This window comes from Suillus bovinus (assembly GCF_016758785.1).
Source record: "Suillus bovinus strain UH-Sbo-P2 chromosome Unknown EDB93scaffold_3, whole genome shotgun sequence".
Taxonomy (NCBI): Eukaryota; Fungi; Basidiomycota; class Agaricomycetes; order Boletales; family Suillaceae; genus Suillus; species Suillus bovinus.
Genome location: NW_024542059.1, coordinates 1,022,386 through 1,046,913, shown reverse-complemented (window position 1 = coordinate 1,046,913; position 24,528 = coordinate 1,022,386). Strand labels below are relative to the sequence as shown.

Sequence of the window (24,528 nt, the reverse complement as noted above, 5' to 3'; positions counted from 1 at the left end):
CACTCTTAACCACCTCACATCAAGCCCATCAAAGCCTGTCTACACATGACTCGTGGCGCTGTAGGAGGAGTTTCTAGAAAGTGTGTGGTCCAAGTTGGAGGCAAAAAGATGAGTTTGCGCACAGGAGGTATCCAACAACGAGAACAGGATGCTCGTGAGCTCTGGGCAGCACTTTTAAAGAGTGAGTTTGATGTATGATCCTATTTGATATCTGTTGACTGAATTGCAGAGATCCCTCTACTGAGAACGAGAATGCCTCCTGCAATCTGAACTCGCTTCTAAAGCCATCGCAAGTGATGATGTTGACTTTGGAATGGATTTTGATGCTGTCCTCCCTCCTCCTGGGGAAGAAGCCCATGCTCTCAGCCATGCAGGAGAAGAGATGTTGCTGTACCAGGAACTTGACCAGCTCACGAACGACCACCGAAAGTAAGTTTTTACATTCATATCGTGTGTGTAGCTATCATGACATATTGTCTTCGTCTAGACGCTCTGACTTGCGAGACCAAAGTCAGCGTATTCACGACGAAGTTCACTCATGGTTAGAGCAATATGACGCATTGTCAGAAGCTTTGCAAGCCTACCTTCATGATCATCTGCAACCGCCTATCTACTGACTCTAACAAACCGGAAACATTTTCTATCGAGGTTGTCAACATTTTTGGTGAGTGTATTTGTCCATCATCTAGCTTTGTCTTACATTACTGTACAGCTCACGAGGCCTGTACTTTCAAACACCAGTCGCCTTATATCAATGTCATGTTGATGCGCCATAGCTGCATCGGCTGTTCTGCTGATACGTCCAAGCATAGCGATTACTATACGAACACCGGCCGTGTACCGGCAAACACACCACGTGTGTCCACAGCTCAGTATTCACACTGAGGCAAAAAAGTTATGTCATCTACATAATGTGAGTCACCGCTTCCTCAATCATTACTATATCTTAATTTCCACTTCAGGTTTATTATCATCGCTATCTGGCAACTCAATACTGCGTCGCATATGACGTCTATCTCGAAGTTTTGCGACACATTGACATGAAGATTGATACCCACCTTGGGCATGATACTCCACACTGGTGCATGCTTAACTCTTGCCCTGCCTGTCAATACCAGCTTGAAGATGAACCTGTGCTGAAATTTTCTGTCCTCTGCGCTTGTGATGGTAATAATTCTGTGAAGCTTGTTGATCCTGTCATTTGCAGAGGCAACGAACGTCTTTATCCACGATCTGGTCTCAGTTCCATATGGCTCACGGAGGAATATGTTGATGGCTTCAAAGATGAAGTCCAGAGTGCCCGTACCCGTCAAGCCAAGGACATCCGAGTCGACCAGCAACAAATCCAGGACCCTGATGACCCATGGGTAGATGAACCTGACTCAACTGATGCAGAACCGAGCAACGTCTGCGTTGACCGCTGGTGTAATGCGGCGCCAGAGTCCTGTAAGAAAATGTTCATAATTTTCAAGAAGTCCGGCATATTCATCACCATTTGTCGGCATGGATTTCTGCTCACCATTTGTGATATGGTACGAAGTGGAGAACTGTTAGCTAAAGTTTCTCTCATTTGCACTGGCCTGCTACTGACATCCTGTACTAGTATGAAGTACCCTATTGCCAGCTTAAAGAAGCTAATGGATGTCTTTGGGCCGAATATTCTTTATGGTTACGACATTAAATGTGCCTTCAAGAAAATCCTTCTTCGAAGCTCGTTAGCTGATGACATGAAGCAGTTGAATATCCAAGGTGTTGTTCCTGTGTTTCACGGACATGCACACAACCAACTGTGTCAAGTACAACACCATTCAAAGTACATGGTAGGCGCTGGAAAGGAGGATTTTGAGACATGTGAGCGTGTGTTTTCAGAATCTAATGCTCTGGCTGCACAGACACGCAATGCCACAGAGTTCCACTGCCACCAGGCATTAGACGAGCACTTTCGTTTCGCTGATATGGATAAGTATGCTGGGTTATGTACGTATTTATGACTTCACCTGTACATCAATCTGACCATTTATTTAGCGAATTTCATTCATCAGAATTATGTTCAAGCTCTCTCGATCATCAACGCCTCTACTATCTTCCTTTTGAATTTTCAAGCATCAACACCCAACATTGATTTTGCAGCCGACTTAGAGGATGAGCGTGCTTGTTTGCAAGCCCTCACACGCAAGAAGGATGAAACTTCTGTTGAAGTGGATTATGTGAAGGCTCTTGTTGATTTGGAAGACGTGCAGTAAGACTGACATCATTTTCATTAAAACACATCATTTAATCTATCTAGGGCTGCATATGACAATGCTTGGACCGAGTTCCAAAAGCTTGATTTGAGACTCGATGTGTCAGCAAAGGATGCCGGACATGTACATCGACGACACACAAACACTACAAACAAGTTAGATCAGAAACTGGAGATTGTGGAGGACTATGAACGGCAGATGGCGCTTGAGACACGCTGGCACCCCGAACATCCAGAACGACTGAAGGCACAGTCTCAAATTACGCACCAGCTATATCACAAGGCAGTGAGTGATGTTTAACACCTTGTTGTAATGAGGCTTCTCAAGCTCACGAAAATGCAAATGAATGGTCTTGGTAAGGTTTTTCTATACGTTTTGACTGTGTATTGACATGTACGGATCCAGGTTACAAACTGCGCACTCAGATCTCCACTGCTCTCAAAATGTGTGCAACTGCAATCCGAAATGCTATCCAATGGTACAACAAGTATGCGGCCCTTCTTAATCCGCCACGAGCCCCACTTCAATGGGAGCAAATTGTTAAATATTCATTCCTTGCGGAGTTCGACTTACTCCGAGACAGTGATGGAAGTTCAGCACTTGGATGTAGAGATTGGCCACTTACTGACCAAGATTCGAGATGATAGATTGAAATATCCTGCTGCCATCAAGAGACTAGAGGAAACTGACCCCTTCCTTGCAGGGGAAGTGACTTGGCATTGGCAGTATTTACAATCTGTAAATGCATGTCATTTGTGGCGCTTCCAGAAAACTTGCTCTTTGCCAGGCTATAGCGGCCCCGTCTGTGCAGGCCTTCAACTAGGGCATGTGCAGCCAGATGACTCTGCAATCCCCCATGCTTCGGAGGAGGAGTCACAGAGTGTAGTAGAGAGCGAGGAAGAATGCGGTGACATAGATGAGCTTGAGCAAGTGCAGGATTATATTGATTCACTTGATCATCACATTATGGACACCAGTATTAATGAGTCGCACACTATTATTTATCAGTAGTAGATCCCCGTGAATGCAGTTTTGATGTCGCACAAGTTATCATTGCATGAGTTATCAGCACACGAGAAATCTGAGAGGCCTAACCGCAAAGAATGAAGCATTTAATATTGCTGCAGTCACTGTACTATATAACATGAAATCAAAGGATGCTACAGACAGGAAACTATGCAGCCACGAGCTATGGTAATTGGAGTGTTGCACAGACAGTACAAATTGAAAGTTATCAGTAGTTAAATTGGATCGCATTGCAGTAGATGCAGTAATCAGCTGCATGAGGTAAACACAAGGCAATTCACACTTGCCAGTGATTCGCACACTGCAATACATCTCTCCAGTTCCTGCTCACACATGGATTGGCAGTCTAACCCAATTTCTCGTTCTCCTACTGTCAATGGCCTCCAGGAGGCATTTGCTTTATTTCCATGCCCAGAAAATATTGCTGCTACTGCTGAATCCAGCAAGCGTTGGAAATCAGCACTGATCTCACTGTTGGCACACAAATTTCATACAGATGGCAACCACTTCCAATCGGACGCCAAAGTCGGTTTTCATCCTCTTACTGTTGATCACTACCACACGGGATCCTCAAAGTTTGAGAAAAGTAGTCAAAGCGCCAAGTATCAGAACTGGCAGGCACGTGCTGAACACATAAAAATAATTTTGCACAATGTCTTGGATCTGGTGAGCTCTTTCCGTCGTTTTTATGCTGGCTACTTACTGATACACTCAGTGTACGCTACTGGATAGGTTAACAGGTGGTTCAACAGTCTTTTTACACCATCCTGGCACAGTAGCTCCCAAGTCTGCAATCATTCCACAAATGCTTAACGCCCATGTCTATGCCAACCTGAAAGTTCTTGCAGAACACCCTGAACTTCATGTTGTAATTGCACAGATCTCCCAGTTGTTTACTGCCCACTATGCTACTCCGTTGGCTCAATTGTTTGCCGCTAATTGCTATCGTGCTGGGTGGTTGAGCTCATCTGCTCAGGATGCATATCCGCAAGCAAACAGGACAGATGACTCGAAGTTACTGCTTGTTCCACCTCCCGTCACTCCAGGTTCATTGCATTTTGTAATCCCCGGATGTCCAATGGATACTCTTCATCAGTTACTTTCCTGCCCTCAGCTCTTATCATATCTCCCCAAATCAGATGCTGGTCGCATTATGTGGGCACCAGCTCAAGTGCCTGTGACACAGCATGGAAAGGCTGCATCGGCATCGGCATCAGCTAAAAAACCTGATAGCCGACACCAGGTGAAAGTCGTGCCATTTACTGCTATGCACTCAAACATGGAGAATACCCGTAAGGTAAGTGCATGAATTTTTTTTTTGATGAACACTAATTACTGATCAACAGGGTGGATTTTGCATCAAAGCTACCAATTATGCTTCCAATTATGATGCTGAGCCCTCTCTTGCTGCTGCGCCCTCAACACCAGTTGCTGAAAGAACAGTGAAAACACCTGCGACTGAACCGGTACTTCAAACTCTGTCATTGGGCCGTGCCTATCCTCCCTCATCATTGGGCTCATCCTTTGATTCTGGACTTCAGCCTCTTGTATCATTTGGCGCTGAGATGGAGAATGTTCTGGAAGTCCTTGGTTACCCAGACACTTTTCACTGGGTCTGTATCCAAATCCAGACAGACTTTCTGCCGAAACACTGGGTTGCTAAGCTTCAGGATGAACCTTACCAGCTGCCGAAGGACCATGCTGAAATGATTGGAGAAGCAATGTTGATGGACGCTAAGTGTAATTAGTTTGAATCCTTCTGGGGACATGCTGTCAACTCAACCATTTACCTGTTTGTTTTTGTATAATATAACACAATATATACACTGCAAGTGTCCCGACTCCCAAATTTTGTCATCCTAAGCATCATGCCCGTAGCACCTCGGCCTCATAATGTTTGTCGACTGTTGTCAAAAACTCGATGTCCTTACGTGAAGATTTCAAAGGAGCTTCAGCAGCAATTGGCCGAACACCGGCGTGCTAAGCGACTCGATGAAGATCAAGAAATTCAAGCAGTTCTCAACTACCTCGAGATGAAGGCAACAGAACTCGCTTTGAAATTTAAGCAGCCCCGATGTCATTACCTTGAACATTTTTCACTAGGCTCTGCACCTCACCGCCGCAAACACAATAAGACCAGTGCTTGGCATGCATTTTTGCATTTCAAAGGTGCCAGTAAGTACTTACTAACATATGGTGTTTACTTCACTAACATTGTTTTCAGATAATGAACGGTCTAATATAGTAGACCTCGTGAAAGACAAGGCCGAATATCACTCCCTCAAGAAGGCCGAGAAGGAGACACTTATCAAGGAATTCAACCAGGTTAAGGCCAGCACAAGCCAGTGTCCTCCCACCATAACTGCTCGTTCACGTGCAGCTGAGTGTGCACGTAGTTTTCAATTTGTCAAGGAAGAGGTACATATATTGCACGCTACATTTACATATTACTAATACTGCATCAACAGCTTGATGCTTTAAAGCAGCGTGTGGGCATAGAGGCCATAGTCCTCATGGTCCGTGGGGTTTCCGACTTTGCTATGGCACCAAAAGCTTTTTTTTCAAGTGCTGCTGCTGAGCAGTTTGTTTGCTTATATCTACAGAAGGACATTGCACAGCTTGCAACAGAGTTTGAAAGCACCATCTTGGCTAATGGTGTCATCCTCAGTAAGTCATTTCTTTCATTAATTTTTTCAACTCTAACTACATACATGTATAGCTTCAGCTATGAATCATCGCAACCGTGTCTCAAAAGCAAAGGCTTCAATCTGACTCAACATCCGCGCATCTCTGTGTAAGTACAAAGTTATTACTTGTGTCACTTGTGCTGACTCAATTCACAGGTGAACTCACTGGTGATGCAAAAGCCTCTGTTGAGTTCAAGCACTATGAGGTTCGTGTGGTCCAGCGCTATTTGGTAAAGCTTGTCGGATGGAACCACCCACAATGGCTCAATCCTTCGGACTTGAAAGGTGGCCTCGACGCCCTCGAGAAAGTTGTGGAGGCCTTGTCAAAGGGGACATGCCGTTTCATCAAGATCACTCGAGACGAAGTCGAATAACGGCAGCGCCGTATTGCTGCTGGGGAGAAACTCACCCCAGAGTTAGAACCACTGGTGCCTCTCAATGACATTCCTCTTGACAACATTCCTCTCGACAACATTCTTCCTAGTGCAGCCTCAAGCCAGGCAACACAGGCTGATCACGACCCTTTTGACAATACCTCATCCACTGAAGTTCGTCTCCCTACCGAGGATCACACCACTCAACAAGCCAGTCCTACAGCACTCGCTCACACAAGTACCAGTATCAATTCTTCATCAATACCAGATGACCGCATTGATCCTGTCCTTCGGACCTCTGATAATTGTAAGTACTTATGTTTCTTGGCACTCCGCATGAACCCTAACTTGTTCATTAGCATCTGCCACTGTTCAGCCATTTCCAACATCACTGGCTGTGTCATCCCCACCATCTCCAACATTTTCGCCAGTGTCCACCCCACCATCTCCACCATCTTCACCTGTGCCAACCCCAACATCTTCAACATCACCGCCTGTGTCACCCCCACGAACACCTCCCATTCATGCGTCATCAGCAGTGGCATCTCAGACGACTGCTGAAGACAGTGTTCTCATGGCAACCACGAATACTCACAAGTGGGTGCAAGTTCAGCCATCGGAAGGACAATCAGGACGGGAAAAGTGTGCCCGGAAGCTCACAGAAAGGGCACAGGCATTCTGGGATGATTCAGGCAGAGATAATCAGACGGTGCCAACTGCCGCGTCAGGCCGAAGAAAGAAACAGAGAGTCTCAAAGCAAAAGAGCTCTCAGCTTGTGCCATCTGACCTGGAGAATGCTTAGATACTCATTGTTGTAGCCCCGTGAACTTGAATACATGTCATTAGTGTTATTTGACTAACATATCTATCAGAATATTGTGCATATGACATATATACAAAAAAAAAAAACCAACAAAATCGGTGTGATTTTGAGCCATAATGCGAGCTCGCTGTGGTAGACAGTGAGCAGACTCTGTTTGGACGTCGTGAGAAGTGGCGAACAGATGTTATTACCCAAAACGGGTGTGTGGCAAACATACCAATATAGCCGTAGGTGCTGGTAGTGCTAAGTCACCTAAAACTGCTGGTGCGCACCGGCGGTGCTCCATACAAGCAGATACGAGACTTTATTAAGCGGCGCTACACGTCACATAAGGCCGCTTTACCAAGTCCGTATTGTGGGAAATATAGGTGCTCACGATCGCCAAAATCAGAAGCGTTTCCTCCGAGTTTCAACAGTCCTTTTCGACTCTTCTAGAGCCGCAAAGTCAATGTCGTCGGGCGAGTTGGTCCCTAGATACGAGGTTCGGTCGAGAGTGGAAGTGTCCACGTGAAGGATGCCTCAAGATCCTGTGCAATTTCGAAAGCAATGCCCACCTGTTCACGAATCACGAGTGTGCATGTGAGCATGTCCATGTTGATGGTGTGTGGTGTGTTTTATAATCGAGAAGATCATCACAATAACTGGCAAAGACCTTGTCAATTAATTGCAAGGTTTTCTACCATGAAGGACCGTCTGTTTGGTCACTGGCACCATAATCTTAAGGGAATCAACCAAGAATCAACAGTCAGTTTTTGCGCTCTATTAAACCATCCGTATCTAGATTATATCTCCGCGAGCCCTGGTTGCTCTGTGGTTTTCTTCCATCTTAGTTCTGCCGTGAGTCACGCATTCAGTTTTGCCAGACCGGTTGCCAAAACTCAGAAGTTCTACCAACAATTCTACCACAACTGCATGCCACGCACACGGTCATTGGTTATACTATATGCGCAACCAAACATGAATTTGTTCAAAGCGGCCCGGGTACCCTATTGGGTGCCAGTTGATATTTAATCGATGGTGCCCCACCATTATCTTTGCTTCCCACCTGCACCTCATAAAGAGGCTCGTCAACCCTTTCTGTTGTGTTGTTGTTTTTTGAACGATGTCTGCTCTCAGCAACGAGAAATCAGAAATAGTTCATGTCTCGTCTGGTTTACCCAGCCATGCCCGTGATGATCTCGAGAGGAGATTGGTAAGGAAGCTCGATCTACGTCTGTTCCTGATCGTGCTTTTGTATGCCCTGAACTATGTGAGTGGGTTTGAGCTCTTTATTACCTGGCGCTTACCACTGGTTAGATCGACAGAGGGAATGCTAGGTATGTTGCGCATCGCAATACTCGATTACATGACATTTCATATCGTCTACAGTAGCGCACGGTTAGGAGGTTTTGAGAAAGACTTGCACCTGCAGGGGACTCAATACGCGACCATCTTGTCTGTCGTCTATGTGGGAATGTGTGTCATGCAAGTGCCAGCGTAAGTTGCATCCTTCGTTGGGGGAAAGTTTATTGTGACTTTTTTCAGGAATATGTTTCTGCACTGGCTAGAGAGACCTGCTATCCTGATTCCATGGACTATGGTGACATGGGGCGCAGTATCAACATTGACAGGTTTGTCAACACTGGTCACTCGTGATCATGAATGCTAATCGTACCTAGGGGCCACACAGAAGTACGCACTCTCATTTTTCGTCATTGTGGCATCTCATAGTTTCACCCAAGTTATACCGAGGTTCTTCTCGCCCGTTTATTTCTTGGTTTTGCTGAGGCACCCTTTTTCCCTGGCACCATATATCTTCTTTCGGGATGGTACAAGCGAGACGAGCTCGCTGTGAGAACGACTCTCGTAACTTGTGGAGCCGTGCTCAGCGCTGGTTTCGGATCCTTCTTTGCATCTGGTATACTTACAGGCATGCAGGGAAAACTTGGTCAAGCTGGATGGAGGCAGGAAACATTCGTCTCCTGTCATTCGCTGAAGTTGACATATCTGTAGATGGTTGTTTTACATCGATGGCGGCATGACCATCGTAGTCGCGATTTGTGCGATGTTTCTACTCCCTAATTTCCCTCACAACACTACATGGCTCACTCCGGAGGAAAGATCGCTCGCCATATCTCGCCTTGTAGATGATGGCTATGGAAGAATTGACGGGCTCGGCAAACGGAGCACCGTGCGAGGACTGTGGGATGCTTTGTCCGACTGGAAGGTATGGTGGTTCTCAGTCGCGTCCATTATCGATTGTATGGCGTTGTCATTCGTCATTTACTTCCCGACGATTGTCGCAACTATGGGATATGATATGACGACGACTTTGCTGCTCGCCGCTCCTCCATGGGTGCTTTCCGCCGTTGGTGCTTTTTTTCTTTCAAGGTCGGTAAACTAATTTTGCTCCGTATCGAATCTTGTCTCATGGACGATCAGGTACTCTGACAGTACGAGAAAACGTTGCATATACATTTTTGCATCGAATGCATTCGCTGCCCTTGGATTCATTATATCCATCTGTACGATGAACATGGTCGCACGTTATGTTTCCCTGTAAGCAGTGTCATCGCCTAATAGAATGATGTCTTGTGTACTCAGAGACGTGCAGGTTTCTGATGGCTCAGATCGCCGCAGGACAAATTATTCTCTGGGCTTGGATAAACAACACTTTTGCTAGAGAACCTGCAAAGCGAGCTGTTGCTATCGCCTTGATAAGTTCAATATCTGCGGCGGGGAACATCGTCGGATCGTTAGTGTCACCGATCTCCCGCTCTCGCTGATTATTTACAATCTGTCATAGGTTTCTCTGGCCTATCACCTGGGGCCCGACATATCGTTATTCCTACGCCATCTGCGTCACGGCGCTTGGGGTATCGACAGTCATGCTTGGTATCATGTATTTGCATTTGAAGCGGGTGAATCAGCAGATTGAGAGGAACGAGCAGAATGCAAAAGACATCAACGACCTTCAGGACCCTGTTGGTTATAGACATCTGGTGTAGTCAACGATCCATGCGATTCTCACGCTAAGAAGGTATGGGCAAAACTGCTTCTCATCCCGCATGACACAATGCAATGATGATTATGATATTTACGTGGTTTTTACTGTGGTAGCTTTTTCTATCACACATCTTATCGAATTGGCTTGATCAGTGCCATATAGCTCTGCTGTGTAAAACCACGTCATCCTACTCTTCTACGTAGTTGGCGCACTGGCACTGCTGAGTACCACACAACAACCTACCAAATAAAGTCATCCTCAGTGGCGTCACACCATTCCCAGCAAGCAGCTATTCCGTTCCATCAGGAGCGAGGAAATGCAAGCACAGCACGGGAGTTGTAATTAGTTGTTCTGGTCAGGAGCATTGGTTTTAACACCTATACACAAAGGTATGGGCACACTTGATTTCATTTCGACGAATTTAAACCCTGTGTAAAATTTGGAATCCAATTGGCGGGGATATGACACATAAGAGATTGAAACAAAACTGTTATGCATGAGCGGCTATCACCAAGGAACATTCAAGCATATGAACTGTGGGGCTGCCAGCACTCACACGTTGCACTATACACCAGTAAACCGTCCACTATCCTTAATGCCCAGAACAGCATATCGTGATGTAGACGTAGCATGCAATGAAGAATTTGCCTCTCGTGCCTGCGAGGGAGCAGTAATAGGATACGGCAGCCACCGCTCAGGACGTGACTCATTAGCGTCATTTTGGACATTCTGCGTGGTGCGCCATGCATGAAGTAAGTTCCCTGTATGGGAGGGGAGCCGGGAACGTACATTCGGGGCTGACAAATCGAACCGGTTCTGACGAAACACTGCTGAGAGGCATTGCAGCCAACTTCAGATTGTCGCGGTTGAGAGTCGAACATTTCGCATCGTTGAAGTAATGAGATGTCAAAGATACGCATTATATTTCTTTACTTCATTACTGCAAATATCTGGCGCGGATGGCCATGCGTTTTCGCACATACTGTCGCACCTCTATTTCTGCAAAGGAAATGAAGGCGAATTATATTTTTCTCGACCATACAGTCGTTCTCGAAAGTCTTGACTCACGTGTTTGTGGCGGTTCAAAAATAGTAGAAATGTTGAAAATTAAATTAAATCATTTTCGAGTTGTATACACCTCTGTACGCCTTTAAAGACGTCGTATCGCACAAGATTCTCACTTAGGCTCACCATGGTCTACCAGAGGATCAGTCCTGATCGAAAAGAACGAGCTCTGTACTTGCTTTTGGAGGAAGGATGCATCATGGGAGATCGAGCGCATCGCTGATGTTCTTGGAGTGTCGTCGAGAAGTATAGAGCGGTGAGAGGCAAATTATAATGAAAATGGATGTGCTAATCCTCACACACCAATCACGGGCCGCCCTCGCTTGTTGGATCAAATTATGAAGGATGGGATCTACGAGCTGCTAGCCGAAAACCTGTCTCTACTACTTAATGAGATCGGCGAATGGCTCGCCATATATCATGATCAGCCAATATCCACACCAGCTCTTTACCGCAACTTCGGGGACCTTGGGCTCACCTACAAACGCTTGAAGAGGATAGCGGCCGAACATGATGACGGTTTCCGAGCTGGTTGGTCGCACAACATGACAGCCAACTATACAGCTGAGCAGCTCGTGTTCCTGGACGGGTCAAGCAGAGATGACCGTACCATATTTCCTAGATATGGTTGGTCTGTCAGTCGACAAGCCCCCTGGGCCCTTTGTCATTTGACAGTGTCCACTTAAACAGGGCCATTCGATACAGTGTGCTGCCGGCTCTCACTATTAATGACTATCTGACTGTTCGAGTCATCGAAGGATCTATAGATGGTGCAGAGTTCTATGATTTCGTTGTTAACGATGTGGCAAGTGCATTCTTTTCACTGTCTAAATTTTCGCTGCTGTACTAGTTGCCCAATATGAACCCATTCCCTGGCCCCAACAGTGTGATTGTCCTTGACAACTGTTCTACTCACAAGAGTGACGTTTTACGAGAAGCTGTAGAGACATCTGGTTTGCTAAATGCTACTTTACTTCGCCTTTACCATCAACAGACTCTTCGTTAGAGTGTTGTGAATGAGAGACATTCTCCTCGTCGGAACGTTCAGATACTGTATAAGACATAATTTAATGTTTAAAAGATTGATAGTCTATTATGTAACGAGGAACGAGTGTAGGAACAGAATTAAGTCTTTGCGCAAGCGTCGGAAGCAGTACGAACCTTCTGACTTCGTACTGTGACGTCGCGCCGTATCGTCTCAGTCGTCCTCAACGACAACGTTCTTCCTCCTTTTCTTTTCTACATTCCTTCTGCTCTTTCTATCACTCTCAGAAACACCCAGTCAATTTCTCAAAACACACTCTTAGCAAACACTCCGAATTCACCCGGCCTACCATGGAACGCATCTTAGCGGACCCAGCGCTGGAAGCGCAGCCCAATTTCGAGTCAGCAGCGTACACGGGATGGCTCAATGCCCTTGTGGCAGGGGGCATAGCCAGAGAAGATGCACTCGAGCAAATGGCTGTGGGCTGGAGACTCGAGCGCCAGGAGCGCATCCTCCTTTGGCAGCAACAGAATGAGGAAGACGCCCGCACCTTGCAAGAACAGCTAGAGCGCGAGAGAGCCGAAAAAGAGGCTGAGGAACAGTTAGAGAGACGTGAAGCTGAGAAGAAAAAGCCCAAGATTAACGATTTTGATGATGGGGCCGTTGTCGCAGACGTTATCATACCTCGCCCATCCCAGTATGCCATCCAAAAGGTCAAGAACATGGAGTACGTAGAATTATGGTACTTCAGTCCTGACGGTTGCCACGAGGCTGCCACCACCTCTAGGTCCACATCAGACTCAGATGATGCTTTTGGCTTCGCCAAAGTGGATGGTATAGTTGCCCTCAAGACGATAGCGTCTTTCAAAGCTTCTCAGAAGGCTCTACAGGACCACGACCTATCTTGGCGGCAATTCGACCTCGCAAAGACCAGCTTTCTCGTTCACATCGAAAAGAACAATTGGCCGCAAAAGCATCAGCAGGCTTTAGCGTTATTTTTCACGCTCATTACCAACCATGAGCATTGCATGCGTCCGCGAGGAGAAAAGGCTCTGCTTCGCTACGCGGGATTTGTGCGCCATGAATGGCATGATCGCTTAGCGCAAGACCAAGGGTTCAATATTGGTTTATTCAATAATGCCCTGTACAACTCGATATCCGACGATGTCTGGGAGGCCGAACGAGATGAAGGTCTCAAAATGGTGCGTAGCGCATTACCCACCAACATTCAATCACTGACCAAATTCTTTTATATATTCAATCTCACGTCGGAAACGAACCCCGCTGGCTGTCTAAATGCTTTCACTCTTGGCTGTCCTTGCTTTCGGGGTACAATTCCCCATCTGCTATCCATGTGCTATTGCATATATGACTTCGTCTTTTGTCTTCCGCTCTCCCTTGCTTGCGCTCTCTACGCTGTCGCTCCATCTACCCTCATGCTAACTCAAACTCCCGCTTTCACTGTGTCCCTCTCAAACACTTAACCGCTGCTTCGCTTACACCCACACTGCTTTCGCACTTTCCTGTATACCATGGCTTAACAAAATCTTTGCTTTCATATAATTGTTCGAATCCTGGCTTACTCGAATCCTTTCATGCTCGCTCTATTGCACTCAGTTGCAACATTCGCTCGCAATTCCCAACACTTCTTCCCGTTCTCGGGGGAGAGATGTGAGTTCCAGCCGAAATGGGCACGCAGAGACAGTACCTCTTGTGAATGATGGCCGCTATCACCCATACCGCCCTGCTAACCAAATGGCGAAAAAACTGCAGAAGTTGCAGCAGTTTTTTCCAGCGGGCGCAGGCCAAACCAGCCCATCAGCCTGTGCCCTCTGCCTTGGCCGATTCCGTCACCCCATCCACAAATGTGCATCCGAGTTCCTATGGGACAAACGAACCAAAACTCGATGTCGTCGAAACGCAGAGGGTCATTTGGTCAATCCAGAGGGCCTCGAAATCTGCTACGACTGGCAGAGACCCAAGGGATGCACCAATCCCTCTTGAGCTCACGTGCACGAATGTTCGGGGTGCGGAGCAAAGGATCACGGAGCTCAAGACTGTCCTCAAAGCGAGAGCATCTAATGCTATCACTCCCTATAGGCCCGAGGCCTGGCTGCAGCTTCTCATTTCGTCAAATCTCATACGTAAATATGCACATATTCCGAATGGTTTTCGCTTTGGTTTCATGGGCAGTGTCCCAACCATATCTCAAACTTATATCCCACCTAATAGCCCCTCGCTACATGCACATTTTGACGCTTTTGCTGCTATTCTGGACCGTGAATATTCCACTGGTCGTTATATCAGACCTATATCTAAATTGGAGACTGAAGAACTCATCGGTCCTTTCCAGACAGCCCCACTCTCCATGGTTCCTAAGCCAGGAAAGCCAGGAAAATTCCGCCTTGTACAAAACCTCTCGTTCCCGCTTCGTCCATCAGCCACTATATCATCCATTAATTCCTCTATCAACTCTAACTTATATCCGTGCACATGGGGTACAGCATCGACGATCTGTCTACTCATCTGGTCTCTCCCCCCAGGATCTCAGGCAGCCGTTCGTGACATGGCCGAAGCCTACCGCACAGTACCTCTTCATCCTTCTCAATGGCCGGGCCTGGTTGTCAGGACAGGAGAAGACAGCTTCGCCATTGATTCTAGCTTTTGTTTCGGGTTCTCGGCATCAGCAGGAACCTATGGCGAGGTCGCAGATGCTGGCGCAGACATATTCCGATCACAAGGAATTGGCCCGATATCCAAATGGGTGGACGATCACCTATTCATTCGGATTCTGCGAGAGCACCTTGCTAGCTACAATAACCTGCGCAAATCTCGTGCCGCTATCATTGCACGAAATGGTGGCATGCTCATTGAAGGAGGTCGAAAATGGTATCGGGGTTCAACTATGCCTGACAACAGAATTGAAGAGTTTGATGAAGACTGTTCGTTTCCCATCATTGATATCTCAACAGCCTCCCCACGATCCCCAGAAGATGCTCGCTTCACATTTTGCTTTGACGACATCAACCGCCTATCCAAAATTCTCGGAATACCCTGGGAGCTGGCAAAAGACATCCTTTTCTCGTCATGTGCCCCCTTTATTGGCTTCCTCTGGGACATCGAGTCGCGTTCTGTCTCGATCCCACAGAGCAAGAAGGAGAAGTACGTGGCAGCTATCAAAGAATGGGAGATTCGATCTTCACACATGCTACGGGAAGTCCAGGAGCTTTATGGGAAGCTCTTACATGCTTCTCTGGTCCTCCCAGCAGGAAGAGCTTACCTCGTTTCTCTCAAGACCATGCTATCCATTTTTCACGACCGTCCGCACATGCCTCGTTCCCCCCCCCAAGCACACAGGTGATGACCTCCGGTGGTGGAAAGCCAGCCTCTCACAATCACTCGTCTCTCGGCCAATCCCAGGGCCCGTCGAAGTCATTGACCCCTCGGCTTACTCAGACGCTAGCTCAGGCACTGGTATCGCGATTTGGATCAATGGCAGATGGCGAGCGTGGTGTCTCCTCCCAGGCTGGAAAGCCGAAGACAGAGACATTGGCTGGGCAGAGGCAGTCGGCATGGAATTCCTCATTATTGCACTCCTCGGTTTATGCCCAACGGGCAGCTGCATCAAAATATTCGGGGACAACCGGGGAGTCGTTGAAGGGTGGTGGAAAGGGCGTAGCCACAACAGGGCCACCAATACCGTCTTCAAAAGGATCCACGAGCTCGCCGCATCTACGCAATGCACTTTCCTCACGCGCTATGTACCCAGCAACTACAACCCAGCGGATGGCCCATCCAGGGGAATCTACCCTCCCTCAGACCTTCTGCTTCCCCCAATTAGCATCCCCCAGCCACTCCAACCCTTCGTCACGGACTTTGACAATCCTGCTATCCCTTCTGAGTGCCATGCACGCAGTAAGAAACTCAAAGCGCTCCCACACGTCAATGACCGAGCCCACTCACGAGAATCAGCTGAGCACCTCAATGACGAGCTCCGTCGTCAAGGAGAAGAGCTCTTTAAAGCGACGCAAGCTTAGTAAGTCAGCGAACATCACACTGCAGGCTTCCCCCTCATCGAGATTCTTAGTTGCAGCTTATCCTGCTAATCTCACCCCTCGTATTTCTGTCCTAAGACCCCATTGCACAGCAAAAGACAGGCTCCGTCTTTGGCGACCAGCCACAGACGACACATCGATATCTTGCCTCCCCCACGCAGATGCACAGCGCATTCAAGATGTCATGATCCACGCATGGGCTGGCAGCACCCAGGAGGCATATGGAAGCGGCATCCTCGCCTACCATGTTTATTGTGACTCACACTCCATCAATGAAGCCATGCGTGCACCCGCGTCTTCCGAACTCATTTCAGCTTTCATTTCAGACTTAGCCGGATCATATTCAGGGAAAACTATATCAAGTTATGTCCACGGTATTTGCGCATGGCATATTTTGCACGGAAAATCATGGTCCTTAGATGATGACAAAATAGATGCTATGCTGAAAGCGGCCAAGAACCTCACGCCCTCGTCATCAAGAAGGAAGAAAAGACCACCATACACCATGGCTTTTATAACTAGCATCTTGCAGAAACTAGACCCCAACAACCCTCTCGATGCTGCAGTGGGTAGCTGTCTCACAACAGCCTTTTATTCAATGGCCAGAGCTGGAGAATTCACGATCCGAACTCTTTCATCATTTGATCCCTCCATTCACGTCAAACGCTCCGACATTCGTCACGAAACAGATCGCAATGGGCTCGCGACTACCGTTTTTCATTTACCCCGCACGAAAACATCACAAAACGGGGAGGACGTTTTCTGGGCGAAACAAGAGGGTCCCACTGATCCTGAGGCCGCATTATCCAACCATCTCAACATCAACAACCCCCACTTCGACATCGCACTCTTTTCCTATAAGTTCGGCAAGGCACACCGTCCTTTGACGAAAACAAAGTTCATTGCAAGGCTTGCTCGCGCTGCAAAGGATGCTGGCCTCGACCCATTGCAAGGCCACGCTATCAGAATAGGTGCTACCTTGGAATACCTCCTCCGAAACATCCCATTCGAGGTCGTCAAGACAATGGGAAGGTGGGCCAGTGATGCCTTCCAGATCTATCTTCGAGATCACGCTCAGATTCTCGCACCATACCTTCAAGCAACACCCGCCATTCAAGATGAATTCCTGCGGCACACAATGCCCCGCGTTCGGTAACGGCTTCTTCATGTAAGCATCCATTCTCCTCCTAGTCTTATGGGTATCTTCGGTTCGCTCGATGCGTCGTCGAACTCCTAGACAGTTGGGAACCGCAGCTCGCCTTTTATCTGGCAGGACACGCAACTCGGGACCGGGAGGCGCTGCGCGCCTTCGCCCAAATCGCTCAGAATAGGATATATCGAGGATCGTGGACATCGAATGTTCATAGCACGGTAGTAGAGGCAATATTAATTGAATTCTCCAAGCAGAACTGCTCCAAGTGACTCGCAAAGAGTGTCATTTATGCTTTTCTGCTTGAGTTTGAGTGAGGGTGGGGCAAGTTTGCTGAATTTTCAGCTTTTCCACTATTTTGAACCACCACAAACACGTGAGTCAAGACTTTCGAGAACGACTGTAAGAGAATCGTTTGCTCCATTGGCAATTATTTGCCTGCGAGCAACGACATCACGTCCGTGATGTTAGGCGCCGCGAGCCTCATCGAGAGAGGCCGAGATATACGGTTTGGATCAATCGGACGTTCAATGTTTTCTTATCAGTTGCTCTAAGCTGTTTTGCCCATTCGTTGGTAGAGGTTTGGACTGCACACGCCATATTGGGGTGGTCTGTCGCAGGTCCTCGGGAGCACTAGGGGTCCTAGTGCAGTAGCAGGAGTCCTGACTCGTAGTATATGTAGTAGTCGGTAGTCAGTCGGTCTTCCACAGATAGACTCGGAGCCGTAGCCTCCCGCTAGTATAGAGGTTTGCTTTGGGGTTTTCCCTGCAGTCCGTGTCCGTTTCAACGCATATTATTATCTGATTGCAAGACTGAGGCAGATGGCGTGCATACTGGTCAACATCGTCCTGTGGAAGATCATATCAAAATCAGTGAGGGCAACTATCGGGTGAGATCGGAAACAGCGCAGAGCGCTGAGCGCTCACTGTACAATCAACATAAGATTCATGCCGACAGCGTTTGCTACTGCATCAACCCCAGCTATCAGACTATATGATAAATCTCAGCCAACGAGACCCACGACGTCCAAAGCATTTAATTATTTCTCTGCAGCCTGCGCCATAACGATGCTCGACCATTCGAACACAATGCACCTTCCCTTCACTCCCACCTCTTCCACGACTCTGTTGAGGTCCATGCGTTGTGATTTGAAGTCTGGGATGACACGCGTCGAGCTCGGCCTCTGGCAGTGCGAATATCGCAGGACAATGGCTCCATGCCCTGAGCTGCTCCACGTCACGATGGGGCTGATTGGGCTAAAGCTCTAATTTGGACTCATGCCTCATAGACGAACTGGTCACGAGTCTACTCACCCAGTCTAAGATGCAAAGCTCAGAGGCTGTAGGGTTTAGCCAACAAAAGCCCCGAAGCTCGAACGTGTGGTATCCGGGAAAATCCGATGAACGCTGTTAGTACTCATCCCTTGGTTATCAGTTCTGCCATTCGTTTTACGTATATAGTGACATTGACATGAAGCTTATACGTACACGGTGGTCCGTAGACCCTTCAGCCCCAAGTAGGTTGTTCAGTAGAGACTCTGACATGGTTCATTTTAGTCTAGTCACCGTGACGGTCGCATGATGAGGATGCATTTTCAATCGTAAGTAATGCCTTTTCCTATCAGAATTTTCCCTTACAGTGACCCCATGACTCCTCTTTATTGCCTAATAGCATTAATTTGTGATGCTATCGATAGATCTGGACATGATACATGTCGATGACTGAGTTGTCGAGTTCCACGAATGAGATCTTGTTATCTTCAAGCAGGGTCCATAATCATGCCTTCCCCATTCATCGCGGTATGAATATGCCAAACATTTACACTCACTTGGCCACGCCACCACATACGATCACCACCCTACCCGGTCACTATCACTGAGCCGGGGATTCCTTTCCTTCTACTTGTGAGATGTCCAAAGGGAAAGGTGAACAGCAATGGTGTAGTGGTTGCTGATGTCCTGGAATATGTTGTTTCTGGTGCTCACAATTTCTAAAGGGATTCCCGCACTTGTGCTGTCTTCGATCGCACTACAACTACTCTTATTTGGCAGTATCGGCCGAAAGTCTATTCTTGACCTAGCCTCCCCGAGGCGAAGAGGAAAACGTCTCTTGTGACATTTTCGTCATAGGTGAGAAATCATGTTGGTATTACTCATCCATGGGCTTTATGGTTTAATGGGTGAGGCATCCCGGTCCACTATAAGGGAATATACTGATAACCTGACTGCTTGTCAATCTCATTGATACCCAGGTCCATCCTCCATTAGCATTTAAAAGCACATCTAGTTTTTGGTACCGAAATATCCAGTTTCGATGACAATGGACGATGACAGTAAACGCATCAGCTCACCCTCGTGTACAACTCATGTTCCCCAGGAGCCTGAGCAAGAATTGATACTCGTAAGTCATGATATATTTCAATTCTCATACACAAAGGTTTACGCTGGTCAGATTAAATTTGACGAAGGTGACCCACGCGATCCACAAAACTTCTCTTATCTGCGGAAGTGGGCCATCACGCTGACATGTTGTGTGTTCGCTGGAATCACGGGTAACTTCGGGTTTTCATATCGATATCACTCTATCTGACATTTACCAACAGCAGCATCAGCGTCATCTTATTCCATCAGTTATGAGTCCATGATGCGTGATCTAGATTGTACTCAACTTCAGGCGACCGTTGGACTGAGCCTATATGTAGCAGGTTTTGGGATTGTCCCTTTGATTTCTTCGTCGTTCAGTGAGGTAAGAACTGACCAGGTTGCTGTTGTTGAATCATTGACTGGCATCTATATTCAGGAGTGCGGCAGACGGCCCCTTTACATCGCGTCGTCCGTATTATTTATGCTCGCAGAAGTAATGAATGCATTGTAAGTTGTCGTGCAATTGTTGAAACATGCAGGTGCTCATCACTGACAGGGCACCAAACATACAAGTTGTGATCGTATCACGTATGCTACAAGGAGTCTTTGGCTCAACTGGTGCATCCTTAGTCGGAGGCAGCATCGCCGATATATGGCAGCCACACGAGTAAGGCAGAGTCCCTGCGGTAACGCGACTCCCTTGTTGATAAATGTTCCAGACGTGGATTGCCGATGTCTTTGTTTGCATTCTCATCGATTTTCTCTTTTGGCCTTGGGTCAGCGTTTGGGGGGCTCATAGCTGCCAACCCACACCTAGGTTGGCGGTGGGTGCAATGGGTACATGCCATGTGCGTCAAAAAAGACTGTGTCCTGTCATCTCTTTGAATATTCTTCCTAGGTTTTCTGCGGCATATATTCTTGATGTCATTTTGGTGATGAGCGAGACCCGTTCATCCATTGTTCTAACCCGCATCGCGAAGGACACCAGAAAGATGACCGGTGACCCTAGGTATCGGTCCAGCGCTGAAATTAACAAACGAAGCATGTCATCTCTCATCAAGACGTCGTGTACACGGCCCTTGTGTACGCAAAACAGTTATTTGTCAATTCTTCCTAACCTGACAATCACAGATCTACTCTTAACTGAACCTATTGTGCAGAGCTTCAGTGTCTGTAACCATCGATGATGTACCCTCACTGGCAATTGACAATCTTTGATGACAGATCTGGAGTGGCTTCACTTGGGGGGTCGTGTACTGTTTGCTCGAGTAAGTTATATTGACTCCTGATAGAAGCCAGCCACTAAAGTGAGTTTAATAAAAGATCCATCACCACGGAGTTTCAGTCTGTCTACAACTTCAGCGTCAGCGAAACAGGATTTGTATTCCTTTGTCAGAGGAAAGTTGTTTTGTTGTGCATGTGTACACCGTATTTGATCTTTCATCTTAACAGTGTCGGAGCCATTCTTGGATTTATGGCGAATATGTACCAGGAAACCTTGTACAAGTAAGAAAGTCAGTATCAAACATTCGTCGTGGCTCATGCCATTTAGAAAATACTTTTTGACAAAGGGCCAAGAAGCACGCCTATACATGGCGTGTGTCGCTGCTATTGTCCTGCCCGCCTCAATGTTTATCTACGCATGGACAGCATCACCTAACATTCCTTGGATAGTACCTCTGATTGCATTAACTGTACGCCGATTTCTCGACGGTATTCAAATTTGGTCGTTTTGACGGATTCACAGACATTTATGTCCGGCGTCTTCGTAATATTCCAAGTTTCATTCTTGTATCTTGCAGACTGGTATGTGTCTCGCCGCATCTATCCTGCATGTGTTTGACAGATAAAACTAGCTACGGTCCATATACCTCCTCGGCCCAAGCAGGGCAGAGTTTGTCTCGTTAGTCTGCACGTTTTGTTTATCTCTTCTGCTGAATCAGATCATCACAGGAAATTTCATGGCATTGGTCTTCCCACTCTTCACACAGCAGATGTTCGCTGGTATGACATATAAGTGGGGGCTAACGCTCTGGGCGTTTCTATCGGTGTTGATGGCACCGACTCCATGGGTGTGTAAATTCATGTACACTGATTGGTGGAGAACTTGAAGTCTTGAATGCTTCCACTTTTTCATACAGGTCCTTCTCTTCTTTGGTTCAAAGATCCGTTCACATAGTAAAGTCTCTCGCAAAATTCTCGAAGCTCAACAACACGAATTAGACGGTGAGAAAACTGTTGTTTCCAGTCCAACTGAGGAAAGAAGTAAGCAAGTGCAAGTGTGACGAACTTTTGCTCGGTATATCACAACGATTGTAATGACCCTTCATGTGGACGTCGACTCACGATTTAGTTTCTGATAATTTTATGTGTGGTGTAGATATATAAATGTACCTTCCGAAGATGACTATAACTGCGAATAGGCTCGAGTGCCTAGGCTACGACACGGGTCAGTGCCGCAGCGTATCGAAACCATCTTGCTAAAAGCCAATATTGACAAAAGTACCAGCAATCTATAATACTCATCCCTCGCTGACCTGTAGACATCAAATTAGAAAAGAATTTTCTAGACGCGCAGTCTTCTTAGTTATGATACACTCAGGCGAGAGACTGAAGAGTCCATCCCTACAGCCTGAGTCACACCACATACTCTAGGTATAGTATCCGCAGGAGTATTATTTGAATCAGTTTGGTGGAGAAGTACTAGAACGAATGACAAACAGCAAAATAGATTATCACACACCGCACTCGGATTAGTAGAATTCCAGACTCCTGGACAGCCAATGAAATGACGAATATGACGCATATGACTATTCGGATAACTTGAAGGTCGCGTGGTTGCTGATAGTTGGATATGGACGATTCTGATAGGCAGGTCGTGATCGCATTCCTAGGGCGCCATGATAGAGTTTTGAAGCCTGTGAACAACTAAAGCTTCCACAGACCAGCTGATTATGGGTGACTATATGGGATCAAAGACTGTGTCCGCAGAGAGCTCGAAAATCTTCTTTCCTATAGCATCCAGATTACTCCCGATGATTCATTCACAGGCTGACTTTCAGACCGTCTTTACCGTCGTCACTGGTTCATCTAATCTGACACTAAGGCGCAGCTTCTATCCTCGGGCCCTTTAGATAGCGTGAGAAGTGCGGAGACATGGATTTTGTTCTCTTTCGAGAACGCCCATGTTGTTACGTTTGGGGTCGGAGTCGTTGTGAATCTTGTGATAGCACTGGGGAAACATAATTTGCTACAGAGTGCTTTGTAGAACTCTGTAGCGCAATATTTCCCGCTGATGGCATGAAGTTGGATCCTTCCCTGGATGGAGGAGATGAGAAGAATACATCCCCATATGCAAATATATATATACCAAGTCATTCTTCTCATATCCTATCAGATAGATGACGGTAAGATCACGACGGTCATTCGGAATTGAACAACTTAGGCAAACGGATCTAGACGATGTGTTATAAATGAATGAGTATAATATCTTAGCTTCAGAACTCACTTTAAATTTTGCTCCTCAGCCCACCAGAAAGCCGTAGAAAACACAACTCCTGGTAGCAAAACGACATAAGGAAGTGTGTAATTTGCCTTACGGAAACCACAGTCGCTGGAATGGTGAACCATTTAAGTATGGTTCATGGCTGGAAGAGCTACCGGAAAGACTTCTGCATACTAAAGCTGCAATGTAAAGCATTGTGATCAGCAAAATACATCTAAGGTTGAACCACTCATGGTTTTACGGGTCTGCAGTGCGGAAATGTGAGATGTCTTTTGGGCTCAAAAGTTAGGCCTTGTTAATGCTTACACGTCACCTTGATCGATTCCTAGTATATTCTTGTAGTCGTAGGCGTTCATCGCAGGAGTTGATTGATCATGCTTTTTGAAAGCGTCTTTCATTAGATGACGAGGACCCTTCTCATCCTCTGACATAATTATTCGTCGCGGAAGGTGGTGAAGCATATATTAAAGCAAAATGTTCGCGCTTCTTCAGCCGGCACACGTTCAGCTGAGCTGCTATACGAGCCGAGCTCAGTCGTAGTCACTGCTTGAGCAATCAAAGCAGAAGAAAAATGACCTTGTTAATAGACCCACGAGGCGCTAAATGATTGGAATGGATAGCTTGCTGCACATCGTGATGGCAGTTACAGGAACGTTACACGAAGCGAGCCCAAGATGAACTACGACATCTATGGTGTGCAGTTACATGAAACTGCATGATTATCCTTGAACTAAAGGTGCAGCAGATGGCCAGTGCGCAGTCATGTCACGACCCTTTGCGGAAAATAGCCTGGGCAGCCTCTGCTAACGCAAGTTCCTTCGCCTCCTCCTCAGCCTGAGAGCAGTGTCAAAAAGGATAAGATATGTGTAAAAGTGAAAACTTACAGTTGTTTGTTCGCGCTGCTTTGCTTCAGCTTCTTTCATTGCCATGAACTATGATAGTCGACGTGAGTTGCCCACATATGCTAATAGAAGCCGATGGGCCTAAGGTTTTCTCACCTCTGCACAAATTGCGTCAGAAACTTGGAGCAAGATTGGTGGTATACATCATCTCACCTCTCCCTTTGGCTAGTGTTTCGCGGTGCACGGCATAGCCCATGAACAGTCCATACACACTTAGTGCAGCCAGTCCACTGACGAAAGTGCGGTGCAGGACGTCTGTTATCATCATCTTGCCCAACAATGGGACTGCTACCACAAGTGTGGTTGAAGCAGGTGAAAATGCTAGTATCGTGGTAATTTCAAACACGATCGGCGTGCACGTGAA

At 46.9% G+C, this 24,528-nt stretch overlaps 7 protein-coding genes across 7 annotated transcripts; 6 read left to right on the top strand and 1 right to left on the bottom strand.

The window, feature by feature from the left end:
- Positions 1–45: 45 nt before the first annotated feature.
- On the top strand, positions 46–617 carry EDB93DRAFT_1245735 (uncharacterized protein; the record flags this gene model as incomplete). Its single annotated transcript, XM_041452344.1, has 3 exons — positions 46–181; positions 246–429; positions 488–617. 3 exons carry the CDS (start codon positions 46–48, stop codon positions 615–617), a joined length of 450 nt encoding a protein of 149 aa, XP_041312918.1.
- A 142-nt stretch (positions 618–759) lies between these two features.
- On the top strand, positions 760–3,254 carry EDB93DRAFT_1237893 (uncharacterized protein; the record flags this gene model as incomplete). The annotated part of the gene is made up of 10 exons (XM_041451472.1): positions 760–787; positions 813–913; positions 963–1,549; positions 1,604–1,977; positions 2,026–2,234; positions 2,355–2,528; positions 2,571–2,592; positions 2,649–2,782; positions 2,823–3,044; positions 3,078–3,254. 10 exons carry the CDS (start codon positions 760–762, stop codon positions 3,252–3,254), a joined length of 2,028 nt encoding a protein of 675 aa, XP_041312917.1.
- A 354-nt stretch (positions 3,255–3,608) lies between these two features.
- Positions 3,609–4,404, top strand: EDB93DRAFT_1060899 (uncharacterized protein; the record flags this gene model as incomplete). The annotated part of the gene is made up of 2 exons (XM_041444823.1): positions 3,609–3,935; positions 3,985–4,404. Coding segments are annotated over 2 exons (747 nt in total), but the record flags the coding sequence as incomplete, so codon positions are not given.
- A 733-nt stretch (positions 4,405–5,137) lies between these two features.
- On the top strand, positions 5,138–7,132 carry EDB93DRAFT_1245732 (uncharacterized protein; the record flags this gene model as incomplete). The annotated part of the gene is made up of 6 exons (XM_041452343.1): positions 5,138–5,444; positions 5,494–5,687; positions 5,738–5,936; positions 6,113–6,264; positions 6,337–6,637; positions 6,690–7,132. The coding sequence occupies 6 exons, from the start codon at positions 5,138–5,140 to the stop codon at positions 7,130–7,132; spliced, it is 1,596 nt and encodes a 531-aa protein (XP_041312915.1).
- A 791-nt stretch (positions 7,133–7,923) lies between these two features.
- On the top strand, positions 7,924–10,364 carry EDB93DRAFT_450946 (major facilitator superfamily domain-containing protein). Its single transcript, XM_041456416.1, has 11 exons — positions 7,924–7,990; positions 8,039–8,402; positions 8,450–8,469; positions 8,522–8,629; positions 8,678–8,763; positions 8,812–8,824; positions 8,875–9,096; positions 9,146–9,523; positions 9,575–9,691; positions 9,747–9,887; positions 9,939–10,364. The coding sequence occupies exons 2-11, from the start codon at positions 8,256–8,258 to the stop codon at positions 10,138–10,140; spliced, it is 1,434 nt and encodes a 477-aa protein (XP_041312914.1). The 5' UTR covers positions 7,924–7,990; positions 8,039–8,255; the 3' UTR covers positions 10,141–10,364.
- A 9,349-nt stretch (positions 10,365–19,713) lies between these two features.
- EDB93DRAFT_1076014 (major facilitator superfamily domain-containing protein) lies at positions 19,714–22,042 on the top strand (the record flags this gene model as incomplete). The annotated part of the gene is made up of 15 exons (XM_041445200.1): positions 19,714–19,945; positions 19,997–20,139; positions 20,194–20,264; positions 20,314–20,424; positions 20,477–20,605; positions 20,656–20,840; positions 20,889–20,926; positions 20,982–21,025; positions 21,081–21,170; positions 21,210–21,263; positions 21,310–21,451; positions 21,505–21,563; positions 21,614–21,660; positions 21,711–21,829; positions 21,899–22,042. 15 exons carry the CDS (start codon positions 19,714–19,716, stop codon positions 22,040–22,042), a joined length of 1,608 nt encoding a protein of 535 aa, XP_041312913.1.
- Positions 22,043–23,796: 1,754 nt separating this feature from the next.
- On the bottom strand, positions 23,797–24,487 carry EDB93DRAFT_1118710 (uncharacterized protein). Its single transcript, XM_041448427.1, has 3 exons — positions 24,318–24,487; positions 24,147–24,196; positions 23,797–24,096 (listed from the first exon to the last, which is right to left on the bottom strand). Exons 1-3 carry the CDS (start codon positions 24,430–24,432, stop codon positions 24,028–24,030), a joined length of 234 nt encoding a protein of 77 aa, XP_041312912.1. The 5' UTR covers positions 24,433–24,487; the 3' UTR covers positions 23,797–24,027.
- Positions 24,488–24,528: the final 41 nt, after the last annotated feature.